The sequence below is a fragment of the Pipistrellus kuhlii genome, unplaced genomic scaffold, assembly GCF_014108245.1.
Source record: "Pipistrellus kuhlii isolate mPipKuh1 unplaced genomic scaffold, mPipKuh1.p scaffold_m20_p_12, whole genome shotgun sequence".
In the NCBI taxonomy this organism is placed as follows: domain Eukaryota; kingdom Metazoa; phylum Chordata; class Mammalia; order Chiroptera; family Vespertilionidae; genus Pipistrellus; species Pipistrellus kuhlii.
The window spans coordinates 18,212,910-18,227,213 of NW_023425427.1; the positions used below are offsets into that span (position 1 = coordinate 18,212,910).

General features: G+C 38.8%; 1 protein-coding gene across 1 annotated transcript in view; it reads left to right on the forward strand.

The window, feature by feature from the left end:
* KIF24 (kinesin family member 24) overlaps positions 1–14,304 on the forward strand; it is a 48,426-nt gene that overhangs the window by 6,013 nt on the left and 28,109 nt on the right. The window contains exons 2-3 of the mRNA XM_045580046.1: positions 5,659–6,304; positions 11,060–11,249. Of these exons, the coding sequence (XP_045436002.1) occupies positions 5,682–6,304; positions 11,060–11,249 (813 nt within the window). The 5' untranslated portion in view covers positions 5,659–5,681. The remainder of the gene's footprint in view (positions 1–5,658; positions 6,305–11,059; positions 11,250–14,304) is intronic.

Genomic DNA, 14,304 nt, shown 5'->3' on the forward strand with positions numbered 1-14,304 from the left:
TGAACAACCCCCACTGGGGATGTGCCTGCAACCAAGGTACCTGCCCTTGACCGGAATCGAACCTGGGACCCTTCAGTTCACAGGCCGATGCTCTATCCACTGAGCCAAACCGGTTTTGGCTTACCTCTTGTTTTTATCAATTAGTCTATAAAGTAAAATTGATTTTGTTACCTGTCAGTTCATTTAGTTACAGAACCTATCAACAGTGTTAAGTGGGGATTTACTGTAAAGAAACCATCTTTTAATAGTGTTAAAAGACATTTATATGGCACATACTTTTTTCCTAAAAGTAATTCGGTGACCCAATCCTCCTATATAATAAAAGGCTAATATGCAAATTGTCCCTACGGTTGGGAGTTGGACCAACAGGGAGTTATTAGGTCTAGTAATAATTAATGTCGTTTTCTAATACTTTTTTTAAATCAAATTTATTTAAACAATACAACAAAATTTAATCAACAATATAGTTGCCGTTGTTTTCTACTACTTGTGCCCAACGCTCAGGAAGCATTTTAATCCCTCTGTTGTAAAATTCTTGTGATTTTGATGCAAAAAATTCGGTCAATGCATTTTTGAGGCATTCTTCATTATTAAATTTTTTTCCAAGAAGAAAGTTTTGCAAAGAACAAAACAAATGGTAATCGGAAGGGGCAATATCAGGAGAATATGCAGGTTGAGGGAGAACTTCCCATTCCAACTGGCGCAGTTTTTCAGCAGTGATTCTTGCAGTATGCGGTCGTGCGTTATCGTGGTGAAGAATTACGCCCTTCCGATTAATCAGCGCGGGTTCTTTTTCTCTTAAAGCTTGGGCTAACCTTTCCAATTGGGCACTATACACTGCACTTGTAATGGTTTGGTTAGATGGTAAAAGTTCATAATGAAGAATTCCTTTAAAATTCCACCAAACACACAACATCACTTTTTTCGCATGCAAGTCAGGTTTTGGCGTGGGCTACGGAGCCTCATTTTTGTCCAACCATTGAGGCCGCCTTTTCAAATTAACATACAGCACCCATTCTTCATCTCTGGTAACAATTTGCTCTAAAAACGGCAAACGGTTTTGACGAGAGAGGAGCGAACTGCAAATTGTGACTCTTTGATTATGGTTGTTGTCGGTCAACTCATGAGGAACCCATTTTCCAAACTTTTGGACTTTGCCAAGTGCACGCAATTGATTGGAAATTGTTTTTTGTGAACAATTTAAAGTTGTCGCAAGCTCTTGTTGGGTAATTTGAGGATTTTGCACCGAAAGAGCTTGAAGAGCTTCTTGATCAAAATTGGACACACGGCCTCGACCACTCTTGTCATCTAACGAAAAATTTCCCTCGCGAAATTTCTCAAACCAACGCTGGCATTTTCTGGCGCTAACTGCATCTTGACCAAGAGCACTACAGATGTTTTTTGCAGCCTCACTTGCTTTTCTTCCTAATTGGAACTCGTAAAGCATGCAGTGCCGAATATGCTCTTCATCCGCCATCTTCTTAGCCCTAGTTTTGCAACAAAAACCAAACCAAACACAAACTTTTTCAAGCAAAACTTGTTAATTGCACTTCACACGTTCTGTAGATACCACGTGTTTGAAGGTTATGTCAATACAAGTCAACGCCAAGCAAGATTTTGAACGAATGTTTAAAAACGACATTAATTATTACTAGACCCGATGTACACTGACAACCAAAGGGTGACACGGAACAAGGCAGGCATTGGCAATGTGGCACTGGCAACGGGCGGCAGTGGAGGCAGTGCCGGCCCCAATGGGTCCTGAGGAGAGCAGACCATGGTGGGATGGTGGAGCAAGTAAGCAGGCAGCACCAGCCAAGGCAGGCGCGAAGGGAGGCCTGGGCCAGCAGCCACTAGGGACCCTACCAGTGCACGAATTTTGTGCGCTGGGCCTCTAGTGTTGAATAAGAGAACATGGCCCCATCCGTATGGAGTACTTTATAGTTTCAGCTTAGTTTTACATAACTGTCTTACTACATACTTTGAAAGAGAGAAATGGAAATTCAGAGCAACTAAGTGATTTTGCCCAAGGTCACACAGCTAAATGGAATATTATCTGATTCCAAGTTCAGTGTCAGGCAGTTTTAGTGGGTAGAGTTACCTAGTTTAGATAGATAAATGGAGAGTTTGAAGGAGCATATTAAATAGTTGGATTTTTTCCACATCCTGGAATGTGAATAAATTTCCTTAAATTGTGTATAAAGTTTCATGTGTTCCCCCTCCAGTTTATTTTTTCTGCCACCAGGATAAGAAAATTTGAACTTCTGCCAACTGGATTTCTTCCAATACTATTTCTGATTAGTACTCCAACAGCTGAGACCTAGCAGTCTCTGGATTTGTCTAAAAGGTGAACTCTACATACTTGTGGTATTGAATGTAACTGGACCCTACATGTAAAAACCTGATCATCTGTCCGCCATTGTATTTCGCTGATTGCAGGGCATTTTCCTGATGGTAACAGCTGTGATATTCCATGCTCTGCACAGAACTGCAGGAGGCAGCAATCTATGGAGCTAGATAGATAGTGGGCCTATTAGGGCGCCTGGCAATGGTGCTATCTTTGCAGCTACTTCTGAAAGAGGCAGCATAGTGAAAAGAACATGGGCTTAGCCGTGAGAAGACCTAAGTCTTCTCTTATTCTGATCTTTCTCCTCGTAAGTGAAATGTGTGTGTGTGTGTGTGTGTGTGTGTATGTATATGAGATATGTACATCATGCATAAGTCTTAAATCATTGTGCTGAGAAAAGCCAGATACAAAAGAGAATAAATGGTATAATTCCATTTATATTAAACTTTTAGAAAATGCAAAATAATATATAATGACAAAACAGATCAGTGGTTGCCTAGGTCCAGGGGCAGCAGGAAGGATGGATGTATAGAGGTATGAGGAATCTTTTGAGGGTGATATTCTGTATTTTAATTGTGGAGGTGGTTTTACAAGTGTATATATAACTGTCAGAACTCATGGAATTGCACAGTATTGTGCACACCACCCCTTCTCCCTCCCGCAAAAAATAAGGGACATTTTAAAACTGTTTTAGAGTTTAGTAAGAACGAACATTGAGCCCTGGCTGGTAAGATCAGTGGTTAGAGCACCAGCCCATGCACCATAGGATTGCAGGTTTGGTTCCGGTCAAGTGTATAGAACCTGGGTTTCAGATTCAATCTCCAGCCCCAGAGATTGGGGGGCATGAGAGGCAACCAATTGATGTGTCTCTCTCATATCAATGTTTCTCACTCTATCCCTCTTTCCCTCATCTCCTCCCCCCTTCCCCCGCCTTCTACTGTAAAAATCAATGAAAAAAATATCCTTGGGTGAGGATTAACAAAAAAACAAAAAACAAACAAAAAAAGAAAGAAAAGAAAAGAAAGAGAAAAAGGGAGAAAAGAAGAACATTGAAATGGATTTAGATTATTTACTATGGATATGGAAAGAGAAAAAGCAGCACAGATATGTATCGATAGGCTATGTATTTTCCCTCTTTCCTCTAAGTTACCCAGTAAAATTAGAGCTATAATAGTAGGAATGCTCAAATAAACCAAATCAACAATCATCTGTCTTGGCATCTAACTCTTCTTTTACTCATTTGTCATTTTTATATGAATCTTTACGAACTAGTAATGGTAGAAGACATTTGAGATCAGATAAATTTCTAATATATTTGAAATGTATAATTCACTATAAATTTTGGCCCTATGTTCCATTTGTCTGGTTATTCTGCTTCTTAATGATTATTATATCCTATCACTTTAAGATGAAGAACTCTATTTACATCCTTTTGTCACAGTATGACAAAAGAAGGGCACTAGAAATAAAATGGAAATAAATTGATACCTCCAGCCCCAGATTCTCATCCTGTATTCTATTTATGATTATAAATACCCCAAAATCCTTCTCTTAATAAGTCCTTCCAGAAGCCACAACTAATTGTTTGGAGTTTATAGGAAGTTGGAAATTGACCAAGAATGACTATTCGTAACTCAAATATGAAAAAATAAATTACCTTTCTGGATTAGCTACTTGTGGTTGTAGAAGAGCTGTTCCTGATCTCCAAAGGGAAGAGAAGGGCCAATGTGGTTGTGCTCATTCTTTCCTTAATCCCCAAGCCCTCTCCACTTTCTTTATCCTTTCTTGCTAGGAATGCATAACCTTTAGCTGGATGTGCACAATGGGCAGCTGCTTCTAGTTTACTGGAGGAAAGCCAATTTTAGGTTTTGACTAGGAAATATACAAGATGAAGATGTCAAAAGGCTTTAGACAATTAATTGGAATACATGAAATATATAAAAACTCACGAGTTAATAAGGAATTTGACACACACACACACACACACACACACACACAAAACAAAACACCTGAAAGTTCTCATGAACTTGAACTTAACAGTGGTATGGAGAAACTCCTCAGGGTCCTGACTTTATTAATAGGCCAGGATTATATGTTATATCACTTGTTAGTATTTAATTAAATACCTTGGTATATTAAGTATTTTAATATGCAGTCATCTAAAATCTTGACCATAGCCCTCACCGGTTTGGCTCAGTGGATGGAGCATTGACCTGTGGACTGAAGGGTTCCAGGTTCGATTCCAGTCAAGAGCGTATGCCTGGGTTGTGGGTTTCCATCCCAAGTGGGGCGAGGGACCGTGTGGGAGGCAGTGGATCAGTGGTTCTCTTCATTGATGTTTCTGTTTTTCTCCCTTCCTCTCTGAATTAAATAAAAAAAATATTTTTTTAAATAAAAGAAAATCTTGACAATAGTATTAATTTCCTAGGTAAACCCCTACTTATGTTCTGTACAGGTAGGCATCTACAACTACCTACCTTTTAGAATGATCTGAAATTATGAATCAGATTTCAAATTGATGATGTTTTTACCTCTTTAAACAACTGTTACGTACTCAGCAAATACAAATGGGATTTTCTCAGAGTTACTTAATTTGTAATCCTCTGTCATTTGCTATTTAATTCTGCTCGCATTCTAAAAGAGTTCTTAGCCTTTGTTCATTAATCATGGAAACAGTTGTGCGACATGCCTTGGAGTTAACTTGAACATCTAAAATTAGTCCTGCTACAGTCAGTGGTTGGGAGCAGTGTTTCAGTAGTTTGTGGCATGTGTGAAGTAGACATTGAAAGATTGGAAAGAACTCCTTAGAAGTAAGTTACTTGTATAACGTGTGTGTGCATGTAGCTATGTGTATGTACAAATGAAAGTCTCTTTTATTAAGCAGATGAACAAATTATATCTGTTTCTACAAATGCATCGTAAGCATCTTTGTTTATGCCAAGGATGGGGAACCTTTTTTCTGCCAAAGGCCATTTGGATATTTATAACATCATTCTTTGGCTACATAAAATTATAATTTAAAAACTAGCCTGCTATATTTGATCAAACATTTAATTAACGCACCGCTAATACCTTGGCAGGGCCAGACCAAATTATTTCCTGGGCACAAGGACCGGATATTCCCTAACCCTGTTATGTACCATGTTATTTAATCAATTCAGAAGAAAAATATATTTATTGAAAACTTGGTATGCTAGAATGGATTTTTCTGCATTTTTTGTGGTTTTTGTTTTTTTAAAGGAATAAATTGTATTATACTAGTATATGCTATATTTCAAGTGAATAACTTGTGTGTGTTTTTCTCTTTACAGTTTATAGAAACCTATTCACAAAAATGACATCGTGGTTGTATGAATGTCTTTGTGAAGCTGAACTTGCACAGTATTATCCTCATTTTACTACCCTTGGCCTTCAGAAAATAGATGAATTAGCAAAGGTTACAATGAAGGACTATTCCAAATTGGGAGTACATGACATGAATGACCGAAAACGTCTTTTCCAACTTATCAAAATCATTAAGATTATGCAAGAAGAAGATAAAGCAGTCAGTAGCCCAGAGTATCCACTTCAGACAAGCAGCCTGTACAGCAAGCCTCGGGAACCCAGATCTGGACCTCGCAGACAATTGCATTTTGATTCTCTTGCTGACAACACAGACAAAACTACCAACAACTGTGGATTTGAAATGTGCAATTTATCAGATTTTTCTGCAAATGAACAGAAGTCTCGTTACCTAAAAGTGCTGGAGCACACGCTACCAGATGATTCCCATTACCAAACAAAAACAAGAATTCTGAATGCCACAGCTGCTGATTCCTATGGGCAAACAGAGACTAACACTTCACTCTTGTCATCAAATCACTTTTCTCCAATATTGGGTGATTGTGATATTCCCATTATTCAAAGAGTCTCTCATGGTTCAGGATATAACTATGGAATCCCTCATTCTGTTACCAGGTAATATTTTGTTTATTTGTTAGTTTGTTTTTGAATGTGGGGAGCCTCAGGCAAGGGCCTCTTCATGACCAAAGTAGTACAGCCAACTCCTCTTTTACAGAAAATGATAGTGAGCAGCGTCTGCATTGATAGGGAAAATTAATGTGGACTTTGGACTTTCCAGATGCGAGAAAGATGATATTGTTCATATACATTAAGCATCTGTTACTTGCCAGGATCCACTATTATTCCTATTACAGATCTATTTCTATAATTTATAGTGTAACATGATACAATACATCTAGTGCATCCATTAATGTAAAATAGTTAACTAGCCTTATACAGTGGGGGGGGGGAAATTACACAATCCATAGGATATGTATATTTTTAAGGATTATCAAATTCACTTCAACCAACCAGGAGACGTAAAGCTTATTTAAAAAAAAGAAATAATAGTGTGTAGTTTAATTAAGTAGGTCTTTGGAGCAGTTAAATTTTTTTTGTTAGAGTTTAGGGTTTGAGAGCCAGGGTGACAATAAGTTATTTTCACCCAATGCTTCAAATTAGAATTTTAAATAAGGTTCTTAAAGAGGCAATTACTAACATTGGCATAATAGAAAACATTTTTTAAAAATAACATGTATTGCTTGTTTTGTTACTTTACAACTTTAGATGGTGAGTTATGGAGAAACAAAATAATTTGTTAAGCTACATTTCCTCTTTTTAAAGCTATTCATTTCTTAAAACAAGATATTAGCCTTATATTGGCTAAGGTTTCAGAGGATCTCATAATCAACCAGTTCTTTTATTTAAAAAAAAAAAAAGAAGAAGAAGAAGAAGCCTCAATGTTTCAGATAAAAGTACCTTTAATAATTTGAAATACATAAGAGAATTTCATAGTGTTTCTGAAAACTTTTGGGAGGGATTGGTTTAGCAGAGCATAGAACCTAAAGTACTGTTTTCTTTCAATTGTGATAGGACTAGTCTTGTTACCATAAAAAAAATTTCTTAAAAAAAAAAAAAACCATAAAAATTAGTAATAAAAATATATATTTTTTTCTTGGTGAAAATTATTCTCTTGGCTATTACAGTCTTTTGTTAAATAACACACAAAAATTAAATTGGAGTTATTTATAAATATATTACAGATACCACTTTGCATTATTAATTTGGACAGAATGAATATTTTAGTTTAAATACTTGTTGAAGCCGGGTCTGGTGCGGCCAGGCCCGGAGCAGCAGCTGCCAGGCTGCGAGCGGCCAGGCCCGGAGCAGCCGGGTCTGGTGCAGCGAGGCCCAAAGCAGCAGTTGCCAGGCTGGGAGCGGCCAGGCCCAGAGCAGCCGGGTCGGGTGCGGCCAGGCCCGGAGCAGCAGCTCCCAGGCTGGGAGCAGCCACGCCCGGAGCAGCCGGGTCTGGTGCGGCCAGGCCCGGAGCAGCAGCTCCCAGGCTGGGAGCAGCCACGCCCGGAGCAGCCGGGTCTGGTGCGGCCAGGCCTGGAGCAGCAGCTGCCAGGCTAGGAGCGGCCAGGCCCGGAGCAGCGACTGCCAGGCTGGGAGCGGCAGGCCCGGAGCAGCCGGGTCTGGTGCGGCCAGGCCTGGAGCAGCAGCTGCCAGGCTGGGAGCGGCCAGGCCCAGAGCAGCCGGGTAGGGTGTGGCAAGGCCCGAAACAGCAGCAGCCAGGTCCAGAGCAACTAGGTCAGGAGCGGCGGTGACCAGACCCAGAGCAGCTGGTTGTGGAACCAACCAGAGCAACAGAGGCCAGGCCCGGAGCAGCCAGGCCCGAAACAGCTCGCTCCTTGCCTGCCCCTGCCCCACGGCTGCCTCTCAGACATGGCTGGAAACTTTTGTGGGAACTTGAGGGTCTGCTGAATCAAGTGATGAAGGCTTAGATCTGGATGTGTTGAGTTAGTATAGGGCTAGGGTGTTGACCTGTGAGTGCCTTGGGTGGGGCCTGGATGAGGCTGGTTGACCTATTTGGAAATGTCTTTTGTGTGAAATGTATCATTGGGCATGTGGTGGTATTATTGATATGAGAAAATGCTAAGTAACTGATTTACTATCTGAAAAGGGATTTATAATACTATCGGGGAAAGGGAGGGAGGAAGAGACTGAACATAAACTGCACCTATGGATGAGGACAATGGGGGATGGGGAGGGGGCGGAGGGTGGGGTGGGAACCTGGTGGAGGGGGGAAGAAATGAGGAACCTTTGTAACAATATGAACAATAAAGATTGATAAAAAATAAATAAATAAATAGATTTTAAAAAAATAAATACTTGCTGAAATCGGTTTGGCTCAGTGAATAGAGCGTTGGCCTTCGGACTGAAGGATCCAGGGTTCGATTCCGGTGAAGGGCATGTACCTTGATTGCGGGCACATCCCCAGTGGAGGGTGTGCAGGAGGCAGCTGGTCGATGTTTCTTTCTCATTGATGTTTCTAGCTCCCTATCTCTCTCCCTTCCTCTCTGTAAAAAATCAATAAAATATATTTAAATAAATAAGTAAATAAATAAATACCACCTCTGCTAGGCTCAATTCTAGATATAAAGATTAGGATATCTGTAGACTCTTAATTTCTTAGGGGGCAGGGTAAGTAGGAAGACTTAAATTAGATCCTTTCAAAAAATCATTTTCTAGCCAATTAGAGGGTTCATAAAATTGAAATTGAAATAATTATATAGTGAAATATCTTATTTAAAATCTATATATATGAAAGCCAAGCAATCAGAACGACTGGAATGACTGGTTGCTGTGATGTACACTGTGGCCAGCCAATGGGCGATTGGGGGATGGCCCCTCCCCTGGCTGGCCCTGCCCCTGATTGGTCCCCCAAATCCCAATTGGGGCCGAGGGCAGCCGATGAACTCCCTGTGGCCCCTCACCCCAGCTGGCCCCACTAATGATCAGGCCCCAATCAGAGGTGGGCCAGTGGCCAACCTCCTGAGCCCCCTATCTCCCACTGGCTTGGCCCAATTGGCCCCATTGGGGCAGGCTGGCTGGCTAGACTCCACCCATGTATGAATTCATGCACCCGGCCACTAATATGTTATAAAAGGCTTTTTAGGGGTTATTAATCAAATTCTAAAGTGCAAAAGAAGGAAATCATTTGTCTTGCTAAGACATTCTTAGTATCTTCCAAAGCATTGTTTCTTGTAAACTCATACTTTCAAGAATCCTATTTTCTTGTTACCTAGCTTAATAGGAATTTATAGGTAAGTGGTCAATTCTTAGATATATACATATATACCATCATTAGGCTCAGCAAGTAAACCTGATGAATTTTGTATCCCTAACCCAAGGGACTATTTGCCTGAAATATTCTAGATATAAAGATTGATTAGAACCCTAACCAATTTGGCTCAGTGGATAGAGCATCAGCCTGCAGACTCAAGGGTCCCAGGTTTGATTCTGGTCAAGGGCATGTACCTTGGTTGTGGGCACATACCCAGTAGGGGGTGTGCAGGAGGCAGCTAATGGATGTTTCTAACTCTCTATCCCTCTTCCTTCCTCTCTGTAAAAAAATCAATAAAATATATTTTTTAAAAAGATTGATTAGTTAAAATAAAATAAATTTAAAGAATTGATATAAAGATCGGTGAGTTTATTGAAGAAATGCATCTGTATAGAAGAATGAATTTATTTTATTATTTTTTTAAATATATTTATTGATTTTATACAGAGAGGAAGGAAGAGGGATAGAGAGCTAGAAACATCGATGAGAGAGAATCATCGACCAGCTGCCTCTTGCACACCCCCTACTGGGGATGTGCCCGCAACCACGGTACATGCCCTTGACCGGAATCGAACCTGGGACCTTTCAATCCACAGGCTGATGCTCTATCCATTGAGCTAAACCGGTTTCAGCAGAAGAATGAATTTAGTAGTGGACAGAATCAGTCATAAAATCATGTTCTAAAATAAATACATATTGCCCTAGCTGGTTTGGCTTAGTGCCAGCTTGTGGACTGAGGGGTCCCAAATTTGATTCCGGTCAAGGGCACATGCCCAGGTTATGGGCTCGATCTCTAGTAGGGGGCATGCAGGAGATACCTGACCAATGATTCTCATCATTGATGTTTCTATCTTTTCTCCCTCTTCCACTCTAAAATCAATAAAAATATATTTTAAAATAAATACATATCAGGGTGGGCAGAAAGAAAGTACGAGAACAAGACAGGCAGAATATATTTGGGAGGAAAAAGGGAAAAGTACATAAAAACATACCACCTAATTAATTCAAGGTAAATTCAGGTAAGATTAAAAAAACAAATTATATTGAATGATCAAGAAAATGGTAGATGTACAAGAATAATGGGATTGAAAGGAAACAAGGGTTCAGATCTTTACTGCATTCTGTTTTGAGGTTTTGATAGCCTGAGTTTTGAGGGCATAAAGAAAGAGCATCCATCATCCATCATTAGAAACTTTTTGGAAGACCACATCTGGAAGCCAAACCCATGTTTTAGAGCTAAAGCATACTTTTAGGGTTTTGTTGTTTTTTCACTAAGGACAAAGGGTGGGGTGTAATAGGGATAGAGAGAAGTAATCAGGAGGATTTAGCTAATAACTTTCTCAGACTTGCATTCTTCTTTTTCTTTAGTTCTTTAATATACAACTATATATATATATATATATATGTGTGTGTGTGTGTGTGTGTGTGTGTGTGTGTGTGTGTGTATAAAATGTTTTACAACAAAATGTACTGATACTTTGCTCTCTTAAGTAGCCTTATCCTATTATAAAAAATTAAAGCCCACTATGAACATATTATATCAGACAGAACACCTCAGAGAAAGAGAATCCTTGGACTGAGATGGAGAAAATCAGAGTTTGTGTTCGAAAACGTCCTCTGGGCATAAGGGAGGCACGTCGTGGAGAAATTAATATTATTACTGTGGAAGACAAAGAAACTCTACTTGTTCATGAGAAGAAAGAAGCAGTTGACCTCACACAATATATTCTGCAGGTATGATGCTTTCCTTTTGTGTTTGAAACTAATATTATCAAGTACGTAAAATTTTTGCTTTTTGTTTGAATGGCATCATACAAATTCCAATTTTCAGTTTCTGGTTTGGGTATTGTCATTCATCCCTGATGTGATAGTGCATTAAATCATTGATACCCTGAACTTTTTTTTAATATTATGCAGTGGGAGATACTAAAACATAATTTCTCCACTTTGGTACAGTAGGGTTGTATCATATATCCACTTAACATGCTTTTCAGGGGTCTTCAAACTACGGCCCACGGGCCACATGCGGCCCGCAGAGGAGTCTGATCCGGCCAGCCAGGTTTTTTGGGCAGTGAGCGCAGCCGAGGTGTTACAGTAGGAATTAGTAGTTCATATAGTCCGGCCCTCCAGCTCTCTGAGGGACCGTGATCTGGCCCCCACTTTAAAAAGTTTGAGGACGCCTGCTTAAGTGAACTTAATGATACAATGGAACCTTGTTTCTTGAACTTAATTTGTTTCAGAAGGCTGTTAGAAAACTGAATCATTTTTCCCATTAGAAAAATATAAATGGAATTAATTCATTCCAGACCCCCAAATGGTTCCCTGGTTTTTATTTTTTTTAATTTTTATTTTTTAAATATATTTTATTGATTTTTACAGAGAGGAAGGGAGATGGATAGAGAGTTAGAAACATTGATGAGAGAGAGACATTGATCAGCTGCTTCCTGCACACCCCCTACTCAAGATGTGCCCTCAACCAAGGTACATGCCCTTGACCGGAATCGTACCTGGGACCTTTCAGTCTGTAGGCCGACGCTCTATCCACTGAGCCAAACTGGTTTTGGCTGGTCACAAATTCTTAATTCTCACCTGTCTCTCACAATGTGAACTCACTCTATTGAGTGTGAGGCTGGAGTTTAATAATAGGGGATTTATTTTCAAGCAACAAAGCCCTAGATTGCAAGCCAACTGCTTATTTTTATGCCCAACTGTCTTCAAATTTAGACTTAATTTGGTGGAAATTGGGCTCTTTGAACATATCTCTTTGTAGTGGGTAGTGGGTGAACATAATCCAGGGATATAATTTCGCATGTAACATATAAGGGTTTAAATAAAACACTAGTTGCTCAGACACACAAAAAATGTTCAGACATTGCCAGAATGATCATAAAAAGTCCAACGAGAAAGGATTTGATATTAAAATAAGTTCTAAACTGATAACTCTTCAGTCTCAGAGGGAAGCAGCAAACCCCATAGATGGAAGATACTGTAACTTAGGTACTCCTAAAATTGTGAAGCAGTTGTGAATCATCTAAATGGGAATTAAGACTTTCTCTTACTCTGAATCTGCCCCCCTATGACATTTATATTATATTCATCCTACTCTTCTCTGCTCTCACTCTCTTGCCTCAAAACCCAGTGATTGGTAAAAAGGAGGGGAAAAAAAGTGGTAAGTAATCTGGTGAGCTTACTCTACTGGAACAAACGCTTTAACATTGAAGTCAAATTGTTACCACTTTCCCCTCTTTTACACTTGCATTCCTCTTCTTTTTCTTTGGTTACCAAAATTGGGTTTAAAAGTAACATTCAAAATAATCCACTGACTCTTTCTATGGGCACTAAATTACTAGGCCACTATATAACTAAGCCAGTCACTTTAATAGCTTTATCGATTGCTGATCAATGCACAGTCTATTAGGTTTAGGTGGGAGGTATTTATTTAGAAGATGGTCCAAATGATCAATTACTTATAATGATATCTAGTTCCATAGTTACTTTCAGCCATGGTAATAGCCCTATCCAATCACTATCTACCCAAGACTGCCTTAATGATGCTCCTGTCACAATAATTCCCTCTGGGAGGCATCAGCTTATCTTTTGTATTTTTCCATTATACCAAAACACAATAACCTTACTTCTTTGTTATTACCATTGATCAATATTTATTGAATACCTATAGTTTCCATAGCACTTTTTCTGCTGTTTGAACTTTGGACCTTTGCTCTCATAGGTCAAAGTCCTTACCTATCAATGCTATAATATAAGTGTTGGGAGGGCTCCCTCACCTTTCCCTTTCTTCAGTAGAGAAAAAAAAGGGGGAAATTTATAGGCAATAAATATTGATCCAAGATTCTTTATTTTAAACTTATTTGGGAATTAAAGCAATGTGTTTGTGTTCGTTAAATATTCTATCCTTTCACATCTTTTGTGACTTAGTCTATATGATTATATGCATGTAGTGTGCTATACTGCTTACCATTAAATTTTATTTCAATATAGTAAGTGAAAAAACAAGGAAACAAAGCTGTATGTTTCAATCTAATTTTTTTATTTTTGCTTATTGATTTTTTTAGTGAGAGAGAGGGAAACATCAACTTGTTGTTCCACTTATTTATACATTCATTGGTTGATTTATGTATGTGCCTTGACTGGGATCGAACCCACAACCTTGGTGTAACAGGACAACACTTCAACCATCTGAGCTACCTAATCGGGGCTCCAATTTCTTGAATAAAGAAAAAATATTAGAGGGGAAAAAAGATGGTACTGAAACATATCAAAAGTCAACAGTGGTGAGAGCATTTAAAATCTTGCTTTCTAGCAATGTCATCAGTTTGGCTGAAATAAACTCTTATAAAAAAATTTTTTAAGTCTACGTGGCTATCTCTGAGTAGTAAGATTTACAAATAATTTTAATTTCTTCTCTATTGTTTTCCATGTTTTTGAATCTAGAGTTAGCTGTGTTATTAATTTTATATGGACAAAGAAAAACTTTAGGATATGATAGATTCACCTATTTCAAAATTAAAAGGCACAAAAATGTATGCAATGAGAGTGTCTCTCTAATCCTATTTCCTCTTTGAAGGCAACCAATATTACCTGTTACAAGATACAAGATTACCTGTATCTTCCCAGAGATAATTTATAAATATACATTTCTTTTATAATCTGAAAAAAAACTTTAAACATAAACTGTGGAGCTCTGATCATATCAAGGCCAAAGTGAGTATAAATCCACTCTCATTGATAAAGTATGATCAAATTAAAGTATATGTGATGCAAAGGACTT